Source organism: Lytechinus variegatus, chromosome 3, assembly GCF_018143015.1.
Source record: "Lytechinus variegatus isolate NC3 chromosome 3, Lvar_3.0, whole genome shotgun sequence".
NCBI classification, from domain to species: domain Eukaryota; kingdom Metazoa; phylum Echinodermata; class Echinoidea; order Temnopleuroida; family Toxopneustidae; genus Lytechinus; species Lytechinus variegatus.
In genome coordinates, this window is record NC_054742.1 from 35,030,652 (window position 1) to 35,052,980 (window position 22,329).

At 33.8% G+C, this 22,329-nt stretch overlaps 1 protein-coding gene across 1 annotated transcript in view; it reads right to left on the bottom strand.

Annotated features, from left to right (window-relative positions):
* Window positions 1-1,223: 1,223 nt before the first annotated feature.
* Window positions 1,224-22,329, bottom strand: part of LOC121410868 — a gene marked incomplete at its 3' end in the record, with an annotated part of 36,830 nt that continues 15,724 nt past the window's right edge. The window contains 7 exon segments of the mRNA XM_041603216.1: window positions 1,224-1,303; window positions 16,242-16,478; window positions 17,390-17,530; window positions 17,533-17,614; window positions 18,106-18,323; window positions 19,257-19,508; window positions 20,571-20,783. Of these exon segments, the coding sequence (XP_041459150.1) occupies window positions 1,224-1,303; window positions 16,242-16,478; window positions 17,390-17,530; window positions 17,533-17,614; window positions 18,106-18,323; window positions 19,257-19,508; window positions 20,571-20,783 (1,223 nt within the window).

Consider the following 22,329-nt stretch of genomic DNA (forward strand, 5'->3'; position numbering starts at 1 on the left):
GGAAAATAAAGCTGGAAAAAGGAAAGAAAAATTACAGTAAATTCTGCCAGAAGAAAGCTATATGCCCATATATGATCTTTTTTATGTTTGCGTCTGCTAGAAAAAGTGCAGCCATCGTCATTCCCACCTTAACCTCTACTTAACGCATTGTTAAATGTTTGTGTTATCTTTAAACAAAATTTTAGCTAACACCATTCTTAGAAATCCAAATTCTGTGTTATCTTCCTCCCTAACACCATGTATGGGGGTTGCGCACTGCGTATTTCATGACCTGCGCGGTATTTTCAGAATACCAACTGTGTTAGCTAACACCGTTTTTTGTGCTAACAAGGCTTTCAGAATACCGCCCCAGGAGTAAAATATAAGGCATGGATAAAAGACCCTGAGATTTTTCTAATTTTAGAAAGCTAAAGACAAAGATTTGTCCTGAAATTTTTTAGCCCATTCTATGCTTTAGAAGAGGTTTTATATAAAACAAGGCAAAAATCAGAATCAAGAGTGCATCAAATCTGTTATGGCATCTTATCTCAGATCTCAGTATCTCACACGGCTTATTTAGTTTTTATATTTCTTTTCAACACATAATACTGCATATTATTTTAAAAACATTACTCTTACAATATGTCATACCACTTTCCATTACTGTACACAACATTTATAGATTATGATTTTTTTTTAGAGGCTCTCTCTTTCTCTTGGCATCTGGGGTTAGACAAAGATAAGTCTAATCAATAGATGATTTGAGGTAAGTTGCATCACCTTATCCTTTAGTATCAAGAATGTTGCATATAGTTTGAATTACTTGATTAGGCTGGCATGCTGTATTTCTATATACTAAAGGCAAGTTCTATGCTAATTGATTTTACAGATGTGATAATTAAAAAGTAATTCCTGTATCAAAATACCCAATTAGAATTTAGTAAGAAAACTAGGATTTACTTGATGGAATGGAAACTTGAAGCTTCATACATCAAAATATACTCAGAAAAAGTGATAATGAAATCTTCATCACCTAACTCATTTGGATACTGCCCATGCTAATATACTGTATATATTATAAAGTAATGCAAAACCTTAGGATGCATTACCTCTGTATTTCCAAATGAATTTTATTAACTTTTCAGTCATGATCGTTTGATTCTATTTCAATTAATCAAATGATGAACGCAATATTTTGGTAGATTTGTCTTTAAGAATGCTTATACTGTGGATGTGATAAATACCTTAAGCCAAGATGGGACAGATGGATCCTTCTTAATACCAATGATCGCTTCCCAAGAGCCTGCAGATAGTTCAGGTTGACCTGCGGATGAAAATCCCAAATCAAGTTATGAATAATTCAGAGAATACAATATCCATATACTTCATCACAAACCAATCTCTGCCACATAGGACATAAATCTATCTAACTCACCTCTCCTCTGGCTGGCAATTCAATGTTAGTCGCCATCATTAAAGATAAATTTCTATAATCGCTTTCTTTCTTTACAATCTTCTTGTGCATAACGCATATTTTCCTATACTATCAAAATGCTGTTCTTAACTTGGTTTATTTCTGATTCCCTCCCTCTTTTCATTCTTCCTCTCTGTCTCTTTGTCTGCCTGTCTGTTCTATCTCCATTCTTCTTGGTTGTTGAGAAAAAACGTCCTCATGCAAACAATTCTACATTTCTAAAATGGAAATAGCTGAATCACTCATACGGTGCCATTTATATCTGATATGTTCTATGGCAGTGAATCCAAAGAAATGGAGTTAACATATCTAAAAGAAGATTGATCTACACCTCAAAGTGAGATTGTACAAGAAAACTTGAAGACTGTAATAAGAAAAGAAGACTCCATTTATTGATTTCCCTGCTATCATTTGGGTAAGATTCAATGAGCAATCCTAAAAATATTTCTCAAACTCTTAACATGTATGCAAATCCATGATGCTAACCTACCCCCCCCAAAAAAAAAAATATATAATATATATATTCAATAAAAAAAAGTGATAAAGAGCCACTTCTCAAAAATGGAATCTACTTAAAGTCACAGGGCTTTTTTTTTTTTTTGGGGGGGGGGGGACTTTCGGTGAGATACAGTAAGATAAATGTTCTATACCCATCTACTTGTTAAAATTTGAAACTTGCTTGCAATTTGTATCGTCACCAAGATGCCATCAATGACTTTTGCTGAAGAACACCCCAACTTCCCCAAGCCATTTTGAAAAGTCCTAAATCTGTAATTTGAATGGATTATTGGGAACTCCTGAAATGATTTCCCCATCTTATAAACTCCCAAAACTAGTATCACATCTCAATCAACTGGACATTTGATCCTCTTTGAAAATCAAAACAAAAAAGAAAAAGGAATGAATTCCTTGGTCTTGGAGACACTCAACAAGTATCCAACGCCCCATCGACCAAAGTAATGGTACTACCTCTCCACCCCCTTCTATCCCATGATGGTAATGGGGTTATATGCATGCAGAGCACGACAGCTGCCATATCTATAACCATGTGGGTTTTATGGACTGCTCGGGATATATCATTCCTCATCCAGAGGTATCTCATGGATCTGTGAGGTGAATACTAGATCCTCAAGCCAAGGATTATTGAAATACACAGGAGAGATTCGGGACATTCAAACAAAGAGAGCAAAACAGATTGAGGAAGTGGAGAGGAGAACAAGGAGACAGGCTGACAGACCATAAAAAAGATGAGAGAGAAAAGAGAAGAGGAGGGAGGGAAGGGAGAGAGAGAGAGAGATGGGAATCATGGGCCGGTTCCACGAAAGGGTCTTTGCAAGGACCGTCTTTCGTGACACCCATCTTTTATGATGGGCCATGTGAAACGCATTTTAAATAAATCATCTGCAAACATATTTAATTCGTCCGTTAAAATAAAAAAAAATTTGTTTATAAAATGTGATATATCATGAAATTGTATAAAATTTCATTTAAAAGCAAGCTAACTAATCTTATTCTTTATCATAAATTTCAGAAATACCCCGCTTATATATCGTATCATAAAAGATGGGTGACACAAAAGACGGTCCTTGGAAAGACCATTTCGTGCAATCTGCCCCATGACATTTTCTCTGATGAAAAATCTGCACTTAAGCCTAACATGAAATATAATCTCCAAAACTACATAAACCATAATACTTATCTTTACATTATCTGAAAAAAAAAAACTTTATCACAATCCTAACTATACCCCTATGGTGGAGAAAATGTTGTATCACCTGGAGTGGAAGGAATGGCCATAAACAAGGGAAAAAGTGACTGATGAAGGACAAATATAATGCATTAACAAAAATAATAATTCATTTCTCACAATATTTTAAGGTAGAATGAACATTTTTTATGGAAACATTTTTATGGAACATAAAAATAGCAAGCTTTAAGTTTTACACTTGCTACACCTTCCTGTTACTTTCAATTTTTATTTCCTCTCTATTTGTTTTTCTTTCCCACTACCCTACCCCCACCCCCAACACCCAGAAAGTAATAACATACAAAAATCTAACTGGAACTTCACTGAGGATAAGCAAAAGAAATATAGGAAAATCACATGATGCAAATAAAAAAAGTCAATGCAAAAGTCTACCATAGTAAAAGCACTAAAATTGTGCATTCTAGTCCCTTTCAATACTCCCACTTTTAATGTAACATTTATTACTTCATGCGGGAGTGTTCATTTCAAATGTGTTCCTACACTCCCTGGAAAATGATCTATGTGACAAACACATCCGCTAGTCTACTGATTGGAAAAAGGCACCTGTCCAGTAGGCACATTTGTTTCTATTTAATCGGAACAATGCCAAAACGGCACTGACTAATACAAGTTAATATACCTAAAGCCCTTATGGCCATCAAACGGCTGATTTCACCCTTATTTGCCAGATAAAGCTGTTAAGTAAAGAGAAAGAAAAATAAGAGAGGAAAAGATGTGCCTCCTTTGAATTTAATAGCGAAACATTTATTAGTACTGGTAGAGTTTACACTTAAAATCTTTCTCAAATTTAGTCTTTTCAAGAGAAATAGCTTTTAATTAATGAAAAAGATTGTTGCAAGTAGTAAGAGGTTAAAAAGGTTTCCCTTTCTTCACAAATTTAAGTAAATGGCAAAAAGTAACAGCTCTAGATCCCTACTAATTTGTCAGATGACATTTCATAATCTATAACCAATTATAGTTTTTAGGACAATAAGACACCTGTGTAGTAAAAGTGGATAATTCCTTTGGAATGATATGCAAGCAAATCTAATAATCAAAGTAAGGTCAATTGTAAGGAAGTTAATTGTAAGTAAACTAAACTGAAATTAAGTATTCAAATATAATATTAAAAAACTACCCCAGGCATGGTTCTTCTGAAAACAATGAAGAGTTCTTGATTTATAATGTAGTCAAATGATCATGTTTGACATTCTAAGAAACTTGTTCTTTTGAAGGAACGACATACTGAATATAATGCTATCAAAGTGATGTTGACATATTCGGGTAACAACCATGAAGTGCACGTATTCCATTGTGTCAGTTTGATGTTTGCTTTAAAAAAATGTCAGGCTTATACTCTCAGTAGGCCTGCCTGCTCATGTTCATTCATGTATGTATACATTCACACAAACTCATTACAAGACACTAGAGGTGTCATTGTCAAGAGGTTTGAGCACTTGACTTAATAAGAGGAGGCATAGGTTCAAACCTTTGTATGTCACAAATGTATTTCTTTTTCTGACATACTTCCTTCTAATTAAGTGTTCAAAGGGCATGAGATGCCAAAATGAGGTGTGTTTTTTCAGTGTCATCCATCTCAATATGATAATCAGTTAGAATGCTACTGGGTGAAACAAAATTCATTAAAACCCACCCAAGGATTTGGTAAAGGGTCAGTAATGTAAATTATACTCGATTTTCACCTAATATTCCAATATTACAAAAGTGTAACAGTCATTATCATACTGGGGTTTTTTAATTATTAGAATTCAAATTTGGCATCTAGCATCCTCCCTCTGTAATTTTTTCATTTATATTAAATAACTATTTGAGCACCCACTTTAAAAATATTAATTAAATATTAGAAAACTACAGACAAAGATTTGTCTTGAAATTTTCTGCCCATTCTATGCTTAAGAAGGGGTTTTATATAAACAAGGCAAAAATGTGGCCTAAATGTCTGATCAAATTAAATTTTGATGTAATTGTAAGATCTGTAAATTCATCCCATGAAACACATGATACCTGTTTTAGGGGATGAACATTCACACAATTTAGTAATGAATTAAAATAGGGACAAGTAGGCTTGAACCGTCAGTGAATAACTTTCTAAATTGTACAGCTTGTGCTTGCCTATATTTTATGTGTAATAATAATTCATCTTTCATTGTTCTTCCTATTATCATTCCAAGCACCACCATCAAAAATTAACATTGTCAGTACAATCACCAATATCATCATCGTCGTCATCAGCCTCATCGCTGTTAGTGTTACTGTTGCTAATATCAATCTTAGTACTGGTAAGATACTAAGTTGATCAGGTGCAGATGTATATTCTCCTATTCTCATTAAAAAAATAAATAACTACTAGGTCTTAAATTTAATTTTCTGAATCAAAATCAGCTGCAAATTTATAACTTCAGTCATACAGAGAATCCTGAAAACATGGTTTAACTAAGGTCTATCTTTAGATTTTCAAATAAGTGTTCTAATGCTCTCAGGTAGTTTCTCTTCCATGTTTCAATTGAACTGTCATCATATTTCAAAGCTCAAAGACAAAGTTTACATGGAGATCATGGTTCCAAAAACATATTTGAGATATGTACGTCTTTACTTCTTTTGCACTTCATGTAGTCAAGAAGGATTTCCTCTTATCTCTCAGATCTTCAAATCCATCACTGCATTTAAATACACACAATATTTAGAAGAAAGGATTACAAACATCATGCCTCTATTGAAAAATTCTGTGTAATGGAGGGGGGGGTTCAGTTTATTATAATATGCATGATAATATGACGGGCCTCATAAATGCATTACAAAGCAAAGAGTTCTAACTTTGTTAGTTACATCATTGTATTGACCAATGAAAATTTGTATTTCCTTGTACAAGAAAAGTATCTTTCCCTTTTCTACAATGATACTGACAGGAGGAAAACAAGGAATTTTGTACTGAGCCTGTTGTTTCTTTTTTTAAATCATTATCAAGTAAACCACTATATTGACTGTATTCATATCTACTTTAGCTTTCACCGGTTATTGCCTGATTAGGTTAATCTCTTTCTGGGGATTCTTTATTCAGAGGCATTATTACTCCATAAAAGAGAATTTTCATAACTAATGTGTCGGTGATTATCTTGAGATTCAAGAATCAGAGGAACTGCACAGCATATAAATGAGAGAGTCAAAACAGGGTTTGAATTTTTATTTTCTAATAACTCTTGAAATCCAATCCATATCCAATTTTTGCTTTGCTACATATTTCTGTTTTAGGAATTAGTGAATTTCTATGAGTGAAAGAAAATAAGGATTATGTCCATCACGGCTTTAAAAATAAGAGATTAGTGTAATGTTTTGGAAAAAGAAAATTTTCTTTGCAAAAGGTCCTTTCTGATTTTTTTAAATGATTAAAAGAAAAAATGGTGATTATTATTATTATTATTTGTTTGGCGTCAACTGTGCCTGGGAGGCAAAAAGCGAACTGAATCACTATGACCCGCATGTCTCTCCTCCTGATATAACTGATTGGGGGGAATGCAGGTGGACCACTACACCAGAGTTTCCCCCTACTCTTATACGAATAGTGCAGTGGGTTCTTAACATGCAAAGGTGGTTACTCTCCTCTACATGGGGCCTCCATTTAACGTCCTATCCGAGGGACAGAGTATTTTCCATTGTAACATAGCCTGTATCTATGAAACATGGGAGAGACGTTTACACACAACCCACTGGCTTCAGTCATCCACCCTGGGTGGACTCGAACCCACGATCTTTGGTTCGACGGGCAGACGCGTTACCGACTGAGCTAACACCGCTCTCGATGATGATGATTATGCTGGTACTGATGACAGTATGATTTTCCACATTCGAAACAAATGATAAGCTGAAATATTCCATAAATACATGTATGTACGATAAATATATTTGGAAATTATTCATACTTATCATTGCTTTACTCACTTTTGAATAATCAAAGTAAAATTGAACTTATTGTACTTATATAAAGACTATGTTCCGTAAATGACCCATCAAACTGTCACTCAGTAAACGTCACTTCATTAGAAAACTCTTTAACAGTGTATTTCTCTAGGATCATCATTCAAACGTCATTACGTTTAAAGAATCATTCAACTCAATCACCTTCTCAATCATCATGAGATCCATTTAATACATCACTCTAGTGAACCCTACATATTAAAGGCATGTTACTATCAGCCTACTTCACACCATCAACATTTTCCAATCAGCAGGCCAATTCAGATCCAAAGAAATAAATCTAATCTTAGTAAACATTATACAGGCATGATATTCCCCTCTGGAAAAAAATATATGAAAAATAGCCAAGGGTCGCTAAGTCACCGCCAAAGTCCGAGGCACCCCGTTCGGGATTACAAGCTCTTGCATAGCAACGAAATCCGAAAGTGATTTTTCACGGCGAATCTGCATTATTGTTTTATCATTTGACTTTAAAAAGCAGTAAAAACAGCGTGAGAATGTTCTTGGGCAAATGATTTCACATGAAAAAAAAAAAAATCTGGAAAAAAAATTATCAAATAAATAAGAATTCTGATTTTAATCAGGAGAATATCATTCCTGAATATATGGTTGATATTCTGGCATGAGATCTTACTATTTATGTATAATCAATGTATGTAATATCTGAAGGATAATTCTTAAGATAAAATGTTTATTCCAGGAGTGTCATATATTAAAACGATGAGAATCATGTTTATCGTAACAATTGCTATATATACATAATAATTATCATTTTGTTTTCTTTACGTTTTTTGCATCCATCCTCCATCATAAATCAACAGATTTCAATTTGTAATTCACATCAATCCTATTTGATAAGGATGATCACAAATAAATACATTTCTGAAACTGCTCCCTCAGAGAGCCCAGCTTTACCTGAAGTACAGATCTAAATTATATAAAAACATGAATTAAAAAAAAATACGTTAAAAGCACTGTTAACTAAACTTTAAATCTTGGCACAATCTTTTTAACACTCAATAAAAATGCCCCTTACAAACCGTATGAAGAATACTGAGATTTGATTAATTGGTTTGGCCAAATCATTGATTCAAAAGGCTTGGTTTAAAATGTAAATTTCAAACTGTGACGTGAGAAAATGTCATGGGGCACTTATCCAGTTCATGGAAATGCTGCTAAAGTAACTCTAGTCATTTACTTGAAGGATAGATAAGTCACATGAGGAAGGAATTCAAGAGGAATTTAATTTGTGCTGGCATGCATCACTGATCCAGTCCTAGATACATGTACAATCTACAACATGTACATCCGGGGGGGGGGGGGGGGGGTTCATATACAAGTAGCTGATTACAAAGTTACTTTTTTTTTACTTTACTCACTACTGGAAAATGAAGTTTTGAATTTAAGTCAAAGATTGTTCATCACATACTAACAATTTCCTTTGCAATAAGTTTGAAGAGTACTGTGCATTGCCATATGCATACTCTCTAACTTCAGCTAATGTGATTGAGACAAATAAAAAGTAATTGACTGTTTGCATTATGTTCCTGCCATCCATTAGGTCATGCACAAGTTCACAAACAATTTTGTGTGAAACAGCTCAGAGGAAGCTTTAATTCTACATCCAAGATTATTAATTTCTGCTTCCTCCTAATCTTGTTGACATTTTCAGATCCTAACTCAAATGAATTATTAAAAATTCCTATCTTCCAAAGATTTTGCATATCATATTTCTTCTGTTCATCTTCTTCGCTTCTGTGACAAATCCAGTAGATACTTGAAAGTATGTGCATCCCAATAAAATTGATAGCATGTATTAAACCCTGTACACAGAATGAAATTTCCACTCTTTTTATTACAAATTATAATGCCCTATCTTCATATTCTGAGTATGTTCTATAAAAGACAAAATTATTTTCTTTGACAATGTTCCAACTTGATCAATTTCTCTTCTTTCAGAGGAAAAGGGTATTTGTGCTATGTGATTCTTGCCTCCTCAATTTTCATTTCTGAAACTCCTCTATAAAACGGTTAAATGACATGTCTGTTTTGAATACCTGTAAGAAAGTACAGCATGATCAAGGCATTATGGTGTGTCATTGGTTTTGGCAGTAGGATAAAGCTACAGGATGGTGATGGGGATTGTAATATCAGTCAGCCCAATTCTTAACACATACCTGGCATTCTGCTATTATACATTCAGTAATACTAAGCATAAAGCAGTGCAGATCTGTGACTGCATTTCTTCTTTCATTTTATTCTCCCACCCCGAGTGCAGCTGAAAAAACAGCTAAAGACATCCAGAGATCTGGAACGCTAGAGGGTCCAAGAGCTTCCTACAATGTTCTCTGCCTGTAAACGTCACTTGCAGTGTATGTTTAAATATTGAGTACGACAGAAAATCCTTTCTTTGAGAGAAAAGGGGCAATTCAATTAATTGCTCAAGGAGTGAAATTTCTACATTCAATCTGAAAAATTCATTAATTTGTTTTTACATTCTGCAATGACAGCAGAACTCCCCGCAAACTGTTATCACTGAATTAACAAATCTATTTGAAAAATAGATCATCTTCCCATACCTAGCTAAAAGAGAGTACTAGTATATTATCCTACTTGGTGCTGAAAAGAAGTTGAAGAAAATGTGTACTAAGGATTTATTTTGGAACTTGTGCTTTTTATATTTTTCAAAAGCATGTAAAGAGAAATCCAAATATCTTTATGTCATCAATTTCTTTAAACTTAATCTGTGTAAAGCAATGTAAAGATTCAAAGGGCATGCAAAGAAGTAACGGTTGAATGGATTGCTTTAATACGCTGTCAAAGTTTGTAACTTCATCACGCAAAATTGCATGAAGATTGCTTTCAACATTTCAATTCATTAATTCCAGGAGAGAAATTGTCACTGAATTAATCAACCCCATGCCCGACGAAAAGATCGCAGGAAGAGAGACATTTTAGAGCGGTGTCAGTATCACTCCCCGCTGTGCCGAAGCGCAAATCAAGGTCAGAGCAGTCATAGGGTAGGAGACCGCCACGAATGCACCCTTAATCAAATTTCTGCCCCATTAAGCAGTAAACTCTTGGAAAGAATTGGTCAGATCTTTCCAACTCATCCCTGTAAATGATTGTGATGAAGTGTGAAGGATATTGTAAGGGTTATGGATAAGTTTTTTTCATTAATATTCTCTTCCTGGGGTATTATTTCACGATGAAATTTTCAAGGTAAAAAATTTGCAACAATGAAACTACAGAATGTTTATGTACATGTATGATAAAGAATCATTTATCATTTAAAGAAACATTTATTTGAGTCTCTTATTATTTTCTCATTCGTAAGCTGACTACTAAGTAGCTAAAGAGAGCATATAACAACCCCATTCTATCTTCTTTTAAAAAACCTCTTGCCCTTTTCCCTTCCTATGCACATTCTCTCTCTCTCTCTCTCTCTATTTCCACCCACTGTCTCCTTCTCAATCTATGTCTGCCGGTCTCTCTGATTTTTTTCTTTCTCTCTCTTCATTTACATCATTGTTCTTCCACCATCCAACTGCTCTCTTTAAGTACATAGAAAAGCCTTGCCCGTTTCAAAGAAAGAGCATGGCTTTTACACAAAAAAGAAGTCACGCCATCTTAGGGTAGTTGTATGGAAGTAATGTGAATCTCCATAATGGGATGAGATAAATGGAATTCATAGTGCAAAGAGGTGTGAGAGTGATCCTTGACATCTCCATTATTAGGCATGGGACGATATAGACTAGGGAAATAAAGGATGCTCTAATATGAACAGAGGTTTAAGTTTAAGCCAAGGATGGCACAAATATGACTAGCCAAAAATGTCAAAACTGGAATCACCTTTATTAATGAGATAATGGGATTCATACCTTCATAGAGTGATTTAAAGTACAGAGGGGTGTGAAAGTAATCCTTGTCATTAGGCATGACAATCAACCACCTAACTAAATTCATAATCCAATACAAGACTTTCGGAACACAGAAATAAATCTTTGAAATAAAGACTTTAAATCAGTGGGTTAAATGTTGGTAAACAATCTGGAAATGTTGAATTGAGATACTTTGAAACAAATTTCGAATTGAACCATGGTTTAAGACCTGGGTTGCCAAAATGGCAAAATTTGAATCTCCTTTAATCAGATGAGATAACAGGTTTCTAATTACAAAGCAATTTAAAAGTGATATTTTTTATAATCTCCTTTACAAAGTTCTTAGTCACAGGATGACAACAAGAACACATGGTAATCTTAACAGAGTAAACTTAAACCATAGGGGTACTGTTCTTGGCATTGTGTTTCTCTTTTCTGTCATTTGATTCTAACGTTATATAGTGTTTTGCAATGAAGAGACCACCTTGTCTAAAGATGAAACAAATAGATAAATAAATATAAATGTATAAATGAATACATAAATATTTAGATAAATGAACAAATAAATAGATTAATAATGAAATAATTAAACAAATATGAATATAAATATGAAAATAAACAAAAATAAATAAGAAATAAGTATTTGAATAAATACATAATAAAAAAAAAAAAAAAAAATGGATAAATAAATTAATGAATAAATAAATAAATGGATAAGTAAATAAATAGATAAATAAATTCATAAATAAATAAACCATTTTATTGTTCCTAGATTTAAAAAATGGTACAGGTCAACAATTAATTCAGGTTATTCTTATCACAGTCTCTCTGGAACTAGGACCTGACAGCATACACTGTACATAGACTCCCTACGTCCATTTCTCTATTTTCCGTTATAAACATATCGAGATAATTCTGACAATTGTACACCCAACTCTTGTTCACGATTAAATGAATATGCTAATTAAAAACCACACAATCAACTAAACACATTCTGCAAGCACGCAATCATGCTGGAAATTGCTAAAGGATAGAATGGAATCTGAATGTGTGGGGCAGTGACCACTCGCGTGTCCTTGTAAAGTCATCTGTCATGGTATTCACCTGTCAAGTGTGCACAGTGTTATGATCTATTATGTATGCATGGGGGTGGAAAAGAAAGGTACATTGGCAGGTCTTTATTACAGAGTTGATTGACAAAGAAAGGGTGATGGTGAGGATAGTGAGATGATGGTGATGTTAAGGGAGACAGAGAGAGAGTAAGGGAGAGAGAGAGGGAGAGAGAGGGGAGGGAGAGAGAGAGGGGGGTGGGGAGAGGGTAGGAAGGGAGGAAGGGAGAGAGAGGGGAAGAGGAGATGGATAGATGAAGTGAGAGTGAGAGAAGTGAATACAATATAAAAAATGACAACCATTGACAGATGGATAGATAAAGAAGATAAAATGACACCACAGATATCAAAGGAAAAATAAATGGATTAAAAGATAGATTGGCTGAAAGATAGACAGATGGATAGATATATATATAGAGAAACGAAGGCAGCAATAAGGGACAAATATTGCAAAATCAAGGAATATATATACCCTGTAGGGTAATTTGCCCTGGTAAAAAAAAATTAAAGCCAAATTATCTGAACCACTAACTATTCTGGTCTTATCAATACAATTAGGATGCATTTTCTTTTATAGAGTTGATTGGATTTTTTTTTCTTATCAATAACACTAAATGAAGATTTGTGAAAGATAACCTAATAAATATGATTCTTTGAGATCATTCATGTCAAGTAATGTTATTCATTCTTTTTTGTCGGTAACCTAATGTAGGGCACTGTAATCTGGGATATATAATTATATGTATTTCTTCTGGTATATTGCTTTATGCAATGGTATATCACTTTACACAAAGGAAATCATTACACAAAATTTGTTTAGTACTACATCATGTATTAAAGAGAAATTCCAGTAGTTGCAGTAAACACTGATTTCATGAGAAAGTCTGTAAAACAAGGCTTAATTGTCAGTATATCATCGAGGATCTAGATCTGGTACAGTTACATTAACTGAACTTTGTGAAATCTTGAAATCTACTCTGAAAAATGTTCACACCAAAGATCCCCAACACAGATAAGCACTCGTGGGATAATGTATAATTATTGCTTAGAGCGTCGGGCCCGACGCTCTACCCGAATCCTGTGCTTATTTGCTGATTTCTCAGCAATTACACAATTTCTTCCAGAATCCTTTGGCACATGCATTTTATTCATACAAACAGACACTTTAGTGGTCATTTCATTGGATTCTGTACGAACTCATTTTGATATCGTTACCAAAACTAGCATTTACCTTTAATATACGGTACTCAATTGTGCCAAATACCACCAAATCCCTGTACTGGTGATGGGCTGTGCAAAATAAAATCCTGTTGATTCCAACTGAAAAGAGCTCCACCCACCCCCCATTTGAGTTGTATATCAGGTTTTGTAAACTTAATATAACATGAGCAAATACAGTTGAATTAAAAATGCTACATCCTTTAAAAATCTCATTGAGATTGGATGACAAAATAATAAAGTTCATGATAGTTTCGTATTTTAAGTTGTAAGTCTGTAATCTTTTGGTGATTATGTCAAATACCCACCTTTTTTCCCTTTTCTCTTTTATTTGATACATAAAAATTGTAATCATTCTAATTTACTGCATCAAGAATATAAGACAGAATGTGCAAATAATAATGGAAAAATTAACCAATTGCAATTTCATGTAAAAGGTGTGGATGTATCATATAACTCACACATTTAAGGCACAAATGCATCAATTCTACAACCCATCTGATAAAAAAAAACATACTCTAATCAATTCATACCATTCATACAATTCAATACTCAAGTTGAAAAACTATTTAATTACCCTATTTTGTGGGGTTATGATTACAGACAATTGTGATAGTTTAAGTTGAGAATAACTTGGGGATACTTGTAAGAGATATACCCAACCATCTAGATGTAGTTGAAGATGGAGCAAACATCAAACATCATGAAGTCTAAAGAGGGAGCCCTAAACCTATCTGGGATTCAATCATTTGATTACTTCAGTCATGACTTTGGGTGCAGCCAGATAATACTTGAAATTTGTATATTTCACCTAAATATTGGATAGTGTTTAATAGCATAATTGCTGTACCATGGTTGCTGTATTTGTTTTTCTCATCTCTCATTCCCCCCCCTCACTCTCAATAGCTTTCTCTAGTCTTGTTTCAGCCACTCTTGCTTTACAATCCACATCTTTTTATAAGAAAATAAATGACACAATTCTTAATGAGGTTTCCATACATTAAAGAATCATTCATTAAAAATTTGCAGTGACTGTTCTACACACAAACGGAGAAATAATGTAAAATTATTCATGCCTTTTTTTTAATTCTTACAAAGACCCAGTTGCTGAGTTTCCAAATTGAACGAAATGCCCCACCTAACCTATCAAATTCATGCATTTCATAATACAATGCATCACCAATATAAATTATCATGAAAGGCTTGTGAGTCAACCACATTTTCCTAAAACAAACAAAATAGCAGCAACTGCAAGAGAAAATTAGAAATTCTGAATAATGAATCCTAAGCACAAGAAAAAATTGGTAGAACTACAACTGTGATTCCAGGGAAGTGTAGTTTATGCTTAAAGGGGAATCCAGCCTTGGCCATAAAAAGTTGTGTTGGGAAGGCGAAAAATAAATTAAATAGAATGGCGAAAGTTTGAAAGAAATCGGACAAGCAATAAGAAAGTTATAGCTGCTTTAAAATTGAGATCACTAATAGAATGTAGATTTCAAATTGGCAACTGGGTAAGTAAATTATGACAAGGGGCAAGGACAACTTTCCCATAGGCCATGTACTTTATCATCAGGGATTTGTGGTTTTCTCCTAAGTACCCATTCCCCTGGGGCAGTAATCTAAATATAATCCAGGCAGTATATTGTTTTATGTCCTCATGAACGAAAAATACAATCTAAAATGAAACTTTTTGGAAAAATGACATTTTAGCCATAATATGTATTGGAGTACAATGAAGAGTAGTCCTTGCCTTACATCACTATGACATCCCATATGCGGCCAATTTGAAGTTCCATGGGTATAGTGATTACCAATATTTACAACATTTAAAAATTCATAATTTTTTTGTTGTTTGTCCAATATTGATCAAACTTTCACCTATCGCCTTGTCTGATTTTTCTTTTTCTTATAAAAGTAAGTTTTTATTTGGGTTGGATTCCCCTTTAAATGAGTTTTGTAATTATTTTTGACAGAGAAACACACTTTATTTGACCGATATCTCAGATTTAATGCGGAATAACATAACAATATATGCGCGACTTCAGGGCATGAAATAAGAATGCATGAATCGGTACAGTTATTGAATTTCAACATTGCAGACATTGTTCTTTTTTTAATAAAATGAAAATATTATTTAGCATGAAAGCAACATTCAGAATGAAAGACTACATAGTAAATTATATCTGCAATATCTTAATGTTTTTGAATAAATAAAAAAAAAACAATGGCAATAATCTGGATGAGAGACTTTGTAAAGTTCTTCTCTTATGATTTCAAAATAAAACAATCTAGAATCATTAGGTAAATCTACCCAACAGGCCAGTGGAGATTTTTTGTAATATCAAGCAAATGTATAAATATAAGAAAATCAAGCTCAAATTCCATAACAAGTCTCAAGGCAAGTTTCTATGTAATGAGCCAAATACCTAAAGTAAATTGGGTTTTCATGAGTTTTTTTTAAATTGGCTGATCTTAAATAGAAACTCTTTTATATTTCCTGCCAAACCAAAGTACAAAATTCAATCTTTTTTTCAGAATTTTTCAGAATTTACATTTTGCTATTTTATTATTTTGGTACAAACTTTTGTCCTTTCCAAACATGAATTTGTAATGAATTGGATCACCAGAGAAGAATTTAGGATCAACAGACAGGCACACGTGCCTTTTCCATTGTGGGGCTAAATTTAAGTAAACAATATTAAAGTTGAATAGTTCAAGTGTGATCGATAACTTTAAAACTCATGATCTCTGAACTACAATACTAGACAAAAATCTAATCAGAAATTGCCTGCTTTATCAGGGAATTTGAGCTGGACTGTCAAAGAAAATTTATCACTTACTCATGGGATCTTGGGCAGTCATCCAAGCCCCTAGATGTAAGGCATGTTGAAGACTAAGGGGGAGAGGATGCTTTACACCATGGTCAGTCTTGACCATTGCACTGTCCAGTGACCTACCAACAGGTCCAAGGTCAGCTCCAAGACCAGTCAACAAGATGGACAGGTCAGATGATCTGGATGGAAGAGGGCCGCGTCCAGCCTCGATACCACCATATTCATCTTCATGTATGGTGTATCCTTGGATAAGAAAGAATGAGAAATTAGAAATTGAATTTCATTAACAGTCAAATTTGCTTTGAATTTGGTCACATTAGTTACTTATTTTGATATTCATCTTCCAATTCCACAAATATTCTTTTGTAATGGCTGATACATTCAGAAAATTAAAATCATTGATATGCTTAACGACAATTGACCCACGATCTAATTTTTATAATTTCCACAAGATTTCTGTAAAATTTCCTTTCTTAGCATCTTCAAAATCTTACTAAAAATCTTGTTATTCAGAAAGCGTTCCAGTAAGAGAAGCTCTATTCCCTGTTCACAATGTTTTTATTTCCTTCCAATACTGCTTCATGAACATCTACACATGACTGATACAGGGACATTAGGATTGTTTATATTATTATCATTATTAGTATTTTATAAATTATCCTGCAAATAGGAGTTGTAGCAGGACTAATCCAGCGATGTAATTTGTGAAGAGATAAAAATATGCATAACAGATGCCAATTTTTTAGACAATTACAATAAGTCACTCAAGAGAGAAAACAGTAAATCAAAAGAGAGAAAAAAAAATTAGGTGTAGCTTTGTCTAAGAAGACCAAGATATAAACTTTGTCTATAACTAGTTAAAACTTTTAACTTTTCTTTCTCCAATCTCCATTTATAGGGAAAGAAGTATCCCTGCCATATAGCATGAACAGAATCTTATAAAACTATATGTCCCACAAGATGATTTATAGGAAAGAAGTATCCCTGCCATATAGCATGAACAGAATCTTATAAAACTATATGTCCCCACAAGATGATTACAGAAAGAAATTGTGTTTTCTTGTCAAATATTGTTAATTTGACTTTATCACTGGAACAGAATATGTTTTATAATATCTTTGATATACCCCACTAGTCAATGGTTATAGTCTTACCTAGTTCACCTGATAACTTCTTCATGATTTCTTCCATGTCTTCTTCATCTAAAGGATTCTCTTGATTTCTCAGATCAAGCAGCTTTAGACTCTCTGCCAGGTGTAATGAATTTATTATTGCTGATAAAGTCTGACAACCAGGCTATTTCTATTAGAAGATAATGTATGCAGCTTCTTGGCCTTGGTAAGGAGACAAGTCAGCACATCTTGACAGTCATCTGAAAGCTGGATGATGTAAATGTAAGAAAAAATAAAGATTTTTTTTTCAAATTGAGAGCCTGTAAGCGTGCAATTCTTATTGAATTTGATAAAATCGATCAACATTCAACCCTTAGAATTTCCAAATACATCATGTATACAACCACATCAAAAAGTCTTCTGTACAATGAATCCTTGTTCATTCTCACTCAATAGTATAGTAAACTCTCAAAATAACAAGCTTCCTACATAGTTGTATGATCATCACTACAATCAGCAAATATTGCTTTTCATATGGTTTCACATTATTTACTTCAAAAGATGCTGATTCAGAATGCTGGAATTGTGAGTTACGATAATATTTCCGTCATTTTGACGAAACAAATTAGGACAACAAATATTTAAGATGCTGTATATGAACTGGATATCAACTCTTTGTTTTTCTTCTCTCCCTTTCATGCAGAAGGATGATATTACAGGGAACAGAAGAAGGAAAACCTTCATTTTTTTTTAATTACCTGATTTGAGTTGAGATTCAGAGATTCAATGCATGGTTCTTCGGAACTTGTCAAGGCTTCCAGTAGGGGATTGACCCCTGACCCTGTCAATCTGTTGTTGGCTAAGGTCAATGAGGTCACACACCATCCAGCAGAAAGTGCAGAGGTCAGAGGTTGAAGGTCAGAGTCTTTGAGGGCACAACCAGCTAAGGAAAGAATCTTCAAGCTCAGATTGGCAGCTGTAACCACAACGAAGCAGACAATTGAACATTACTTTTCTGTGCATCTTTGTGATTGTAATTCTATCAACTTGACTTTAAAAGCAAATGAACTAACAAATCTTCTACGATCAGTTTTAATTCTATTAATCAGTAAAATTTATATTTTTCTTTCATTGCTACATTTTCCTTTTTAATGTTTATGTATAAAATATTAAAGATTGATCAAGAATAACTGTAGAATTTATCTATTTGCTAATTTCTAAGAGAAAACGATAATTCATTTGTTCCCTATCACATTTAGTGATTATTTTCCTTTCAAAATGATTAGCACTGAGCAAGATAACAATCCAACAAAATGGGCACAGTAGATTACAATATTTTATTTTTTTCCGATATATTTTGTATGAATTTTAGTGTTGTGAATCAAAAGTAATGGAGTTATACCAGAAAATGAGGTTACTTTGTTCTAAATGGGATTTACTCATATGATGTGCAATGCCAACATATCTATGTTTCCCATGAACAGTACACATCTTTCAATATCATATTCCTTTCAACATTTATGCATTTCATAATTTAAGTTATGCCCTATTGTGACGTCGCTCCTTTGTGCTGTTCCTGAAATACTGGTCAACAAACAGTGTACTCAACACCATGCATTAATCACTATATCTCTTCCAAAGTGATTACAAACCTCATTTAAATAATACAATTTTCCTTAGACCTCACTTGTAGTTCTACTGATTAATCCCTATTCTTCCCTGCAATTGGGAGTCATTTATCTGAGAAATACATCTTTAATTTTCAAGTTCTAACTCCCTACGAGTGCAATGTCGGAAAAGTTGTTGACCCATAAAGAAAAGTACATGAAGGTCTCTCATAATGACTTGGTGGTGCATGTACTATGAAATGCATGAATCAAGGGTTGCGTCATATTATCGATCCCCTCACCTGGCTCAAAAAGCTGTTCCAATGCTTCTGTCTCTGACAGCTTGAGTCCACTCAAACAGAGCTCTGTGAGACCGCCTGGTCCCTGTAGGAGATGAGATAGTCTACCCAGACTAGCTGGTGATATCTTGGCCTTGCATAGACTCAGCATGGTAAGGCTAGGGAAGGATGGGTTGTTTAGAAGATGATCAGGAAGATCTTCCATAGACTGCTGATCAAGGTGAAGATGAGTCAAACCTGATGATATGGAGGAATCTGAAGTTAAGACAGAGAACATATTTGAACAAATTAGTTTAATTAATTTACCTCTGTTAAATTTAAGTTTGCAGACAGAAAACCTGACACAACGGAACATATTATATAGTGGTCTGAATTGAATTGATATTGCGAGAAAATTCATTCAAGACTAGTGAAGCATACTGAAGTACCAATTAGGGTTGGTGCCTGCAAAATACTTCAAATCAGTTTTGTATTCTAAATTAATCAGTATAAGTTAAGTGGCACTGACAAATATCTTTTTCAGACTGTAATTCCATCAAATAGGCTATTGGTAATGAGTTACAGGAGAATACACTATTAGCACAGATTAAATATTTAGAATTACTTATCAAGAATAAACACTTATCTAGCCCAAAGGAGAAGATTTTAATCATTTGGTCTAATATCGATGGTGTCATTCCCAACGCTATGGCTAATAGGACCATGTGAAAACAATGCTTAGCAATTGATTGTAAAACTGATTTGAATGCTTGATTGTGCAGTAATCAAATTATCAATTCTATAATCACTTGTTAGGATTTATGTTACAGGTACATAGTGTAACCTGGGTCAAGCCAAAACTTAGTTAATTCTAATTTCAGATATTCATATTATGGTATTTGAAAAATCCAATTGTCATTCTATCTTAATGTTTCCATATTTTGTGTAATATCAATTTTTTCATCTTTTCATTTTGCCAATCACTTTGATGGGTGTAGGCTCTTTGGAGATTTGTTTAAAAGGCATGATCTAACCAGTTATCAGATGGAATAGAATAGTAAATTGAATAAGTCACAAGTTCTAGACTAGAGGGTCATCCAATGCGATCTATTTCATTCATATTTTTTTGAGTAATGTACTTGACCTCCTGATAAAAACATACAGTATGTCAACAATATATTTAGCTACATGTATATAAGATGGTATGAAATTAATCTATCTCTTTGTTTGATTTATTCAAACAAGGGTAAAATAACTTGCTATGAACCATTATGTTGTTTTTAGTGCAAAGTATAAAGTACAAAGTATTTTCTGTAAAACCCAATTTTGGATACCTACCTGAACCTTCTGTCAATGCAGTCAGCTGAGCAACATACTGAAGCGAGACTGTCGTCATCTCAGAGTTTCCTGATAAACTCAATTCAGTAACATGTGGTAAGCATGCAGGAAGCTGATTGGCCAGTACTTTCATGATGTCATCAGTTATGGAGCAGTTCGCCAAATTCAACATTTTCAGGCTGCTTTTCCTTTTTTCACTTATGGATGCTGGATCTACGTGTTTACGAGTGAGAGAAAACAGGAGAAGAAAGGCCTTGCTAATTAAATGAATACGAGAAGGACAGGATATTGCGACAAGAAATATGACCAATTAAAGACTAATACTGCCTCATACTAGGTTCTTAAAGGAGAATGAAACCATTGGAACAAGATAGCTTGTGTGAAAACAGAAAAATCAAAGAAACAGATCAACAAAAGTTTGAGAAAAATCAGACAAATAATGAGAAAGTTATGAGCATTTGAATATTGCAATCACTAATGCTATGGAGATAGCAAATTGGCAATGCGTCAAAGATGTGTGATGTAACTTGTGAACAACTCTCCCCATTACTTTAGTATATATTTCACTTAAATAAGCCTCTTTTATCACATCTATCCATAGATCATGTGTTCTTTCTACATGAGGGCATGTAATACATATTTTTTAAGAATACATCATGGATAGAGAGTTTGTATCATCATAAGAAAAAGCAAAAAGAGACATTTTGAGGGTATTTTATAGTCCACCAAAGGGATAGTTGTTCATCAGTGACATCACACATCCTTGTCGCATTGCCAATGGGAGGATCTCCATAGCATTAGTGATTGCAATATTCAAATGCTCATAACTTTCTCATTATTTGTCCGATTTTTCTCAAACTTTCTTTCTTCTTATTCTTTGATTTTTCTGTTTCTACACAAGCATATTTGTTCCAAAGGTTTCATTCCTCTTTAATTTTTTTAATTTTTGCTTTTGTTGATAAGATACACTGAGAAAAATGTTTGCCAAGAAGTTGATGAAAAACCTGAAATCCTTAACCCTAAAAAGACTGGGGGGGGCTGATTCAGCCCCCCCTCGACATTTTTCGCGATAATTCCGCTGCGTGAATTTTTTTGACCGCGTCGCTCGCTGACATTTTACTTTCAAGTCTTGCGCAACTTTTGAGACCAAAATTGTGACTCCCGGGTACGCGGTTTCAAAATTACGCAACATTTCGTAAGTGCATGCAGACCCAAAATTACTCAAAAACGTGAATTTGTGTACAAATCCAATGCAAATAGTGTTCTTAGCCAAAATTCATAAATGTATCATTATTTTTCCTTTTACTGCTTAAAATCAATCAATTTTATCTTTTTTATGGTCAAAATAAATTCCCCGACAATTTCCATTGAAAAAACAATAAAAAACAAAAAGTCAAAAAACAAAGAAATACATAAGAAATTTAGAAAACAATAGAATACATAAGAAAATAAATGTGATTTTGAAATTTTTTAAAATCAATTTGATCAGATGTCTATCTAGAGTATGTGAAACAAAAATTAGCATTTCAGGGGCATTATTTTATTAATTAGAGCAAACTTATGATTTTATGCATAAATTAGCATAATTAATGAGACATGACATTTTTGGATAAATTTGATGTTATGGTTTTGTAGATAATGCCATGGGTAACGCGTGTGCCAATTTTCGCCGCGATCGCGCGATCGACGGCCGAGATCATAAGGGGGGGCTGAATCAGCCCCCCCCCCAGTCTTCTTAGGCGTCGAAATAGCCCAGTCT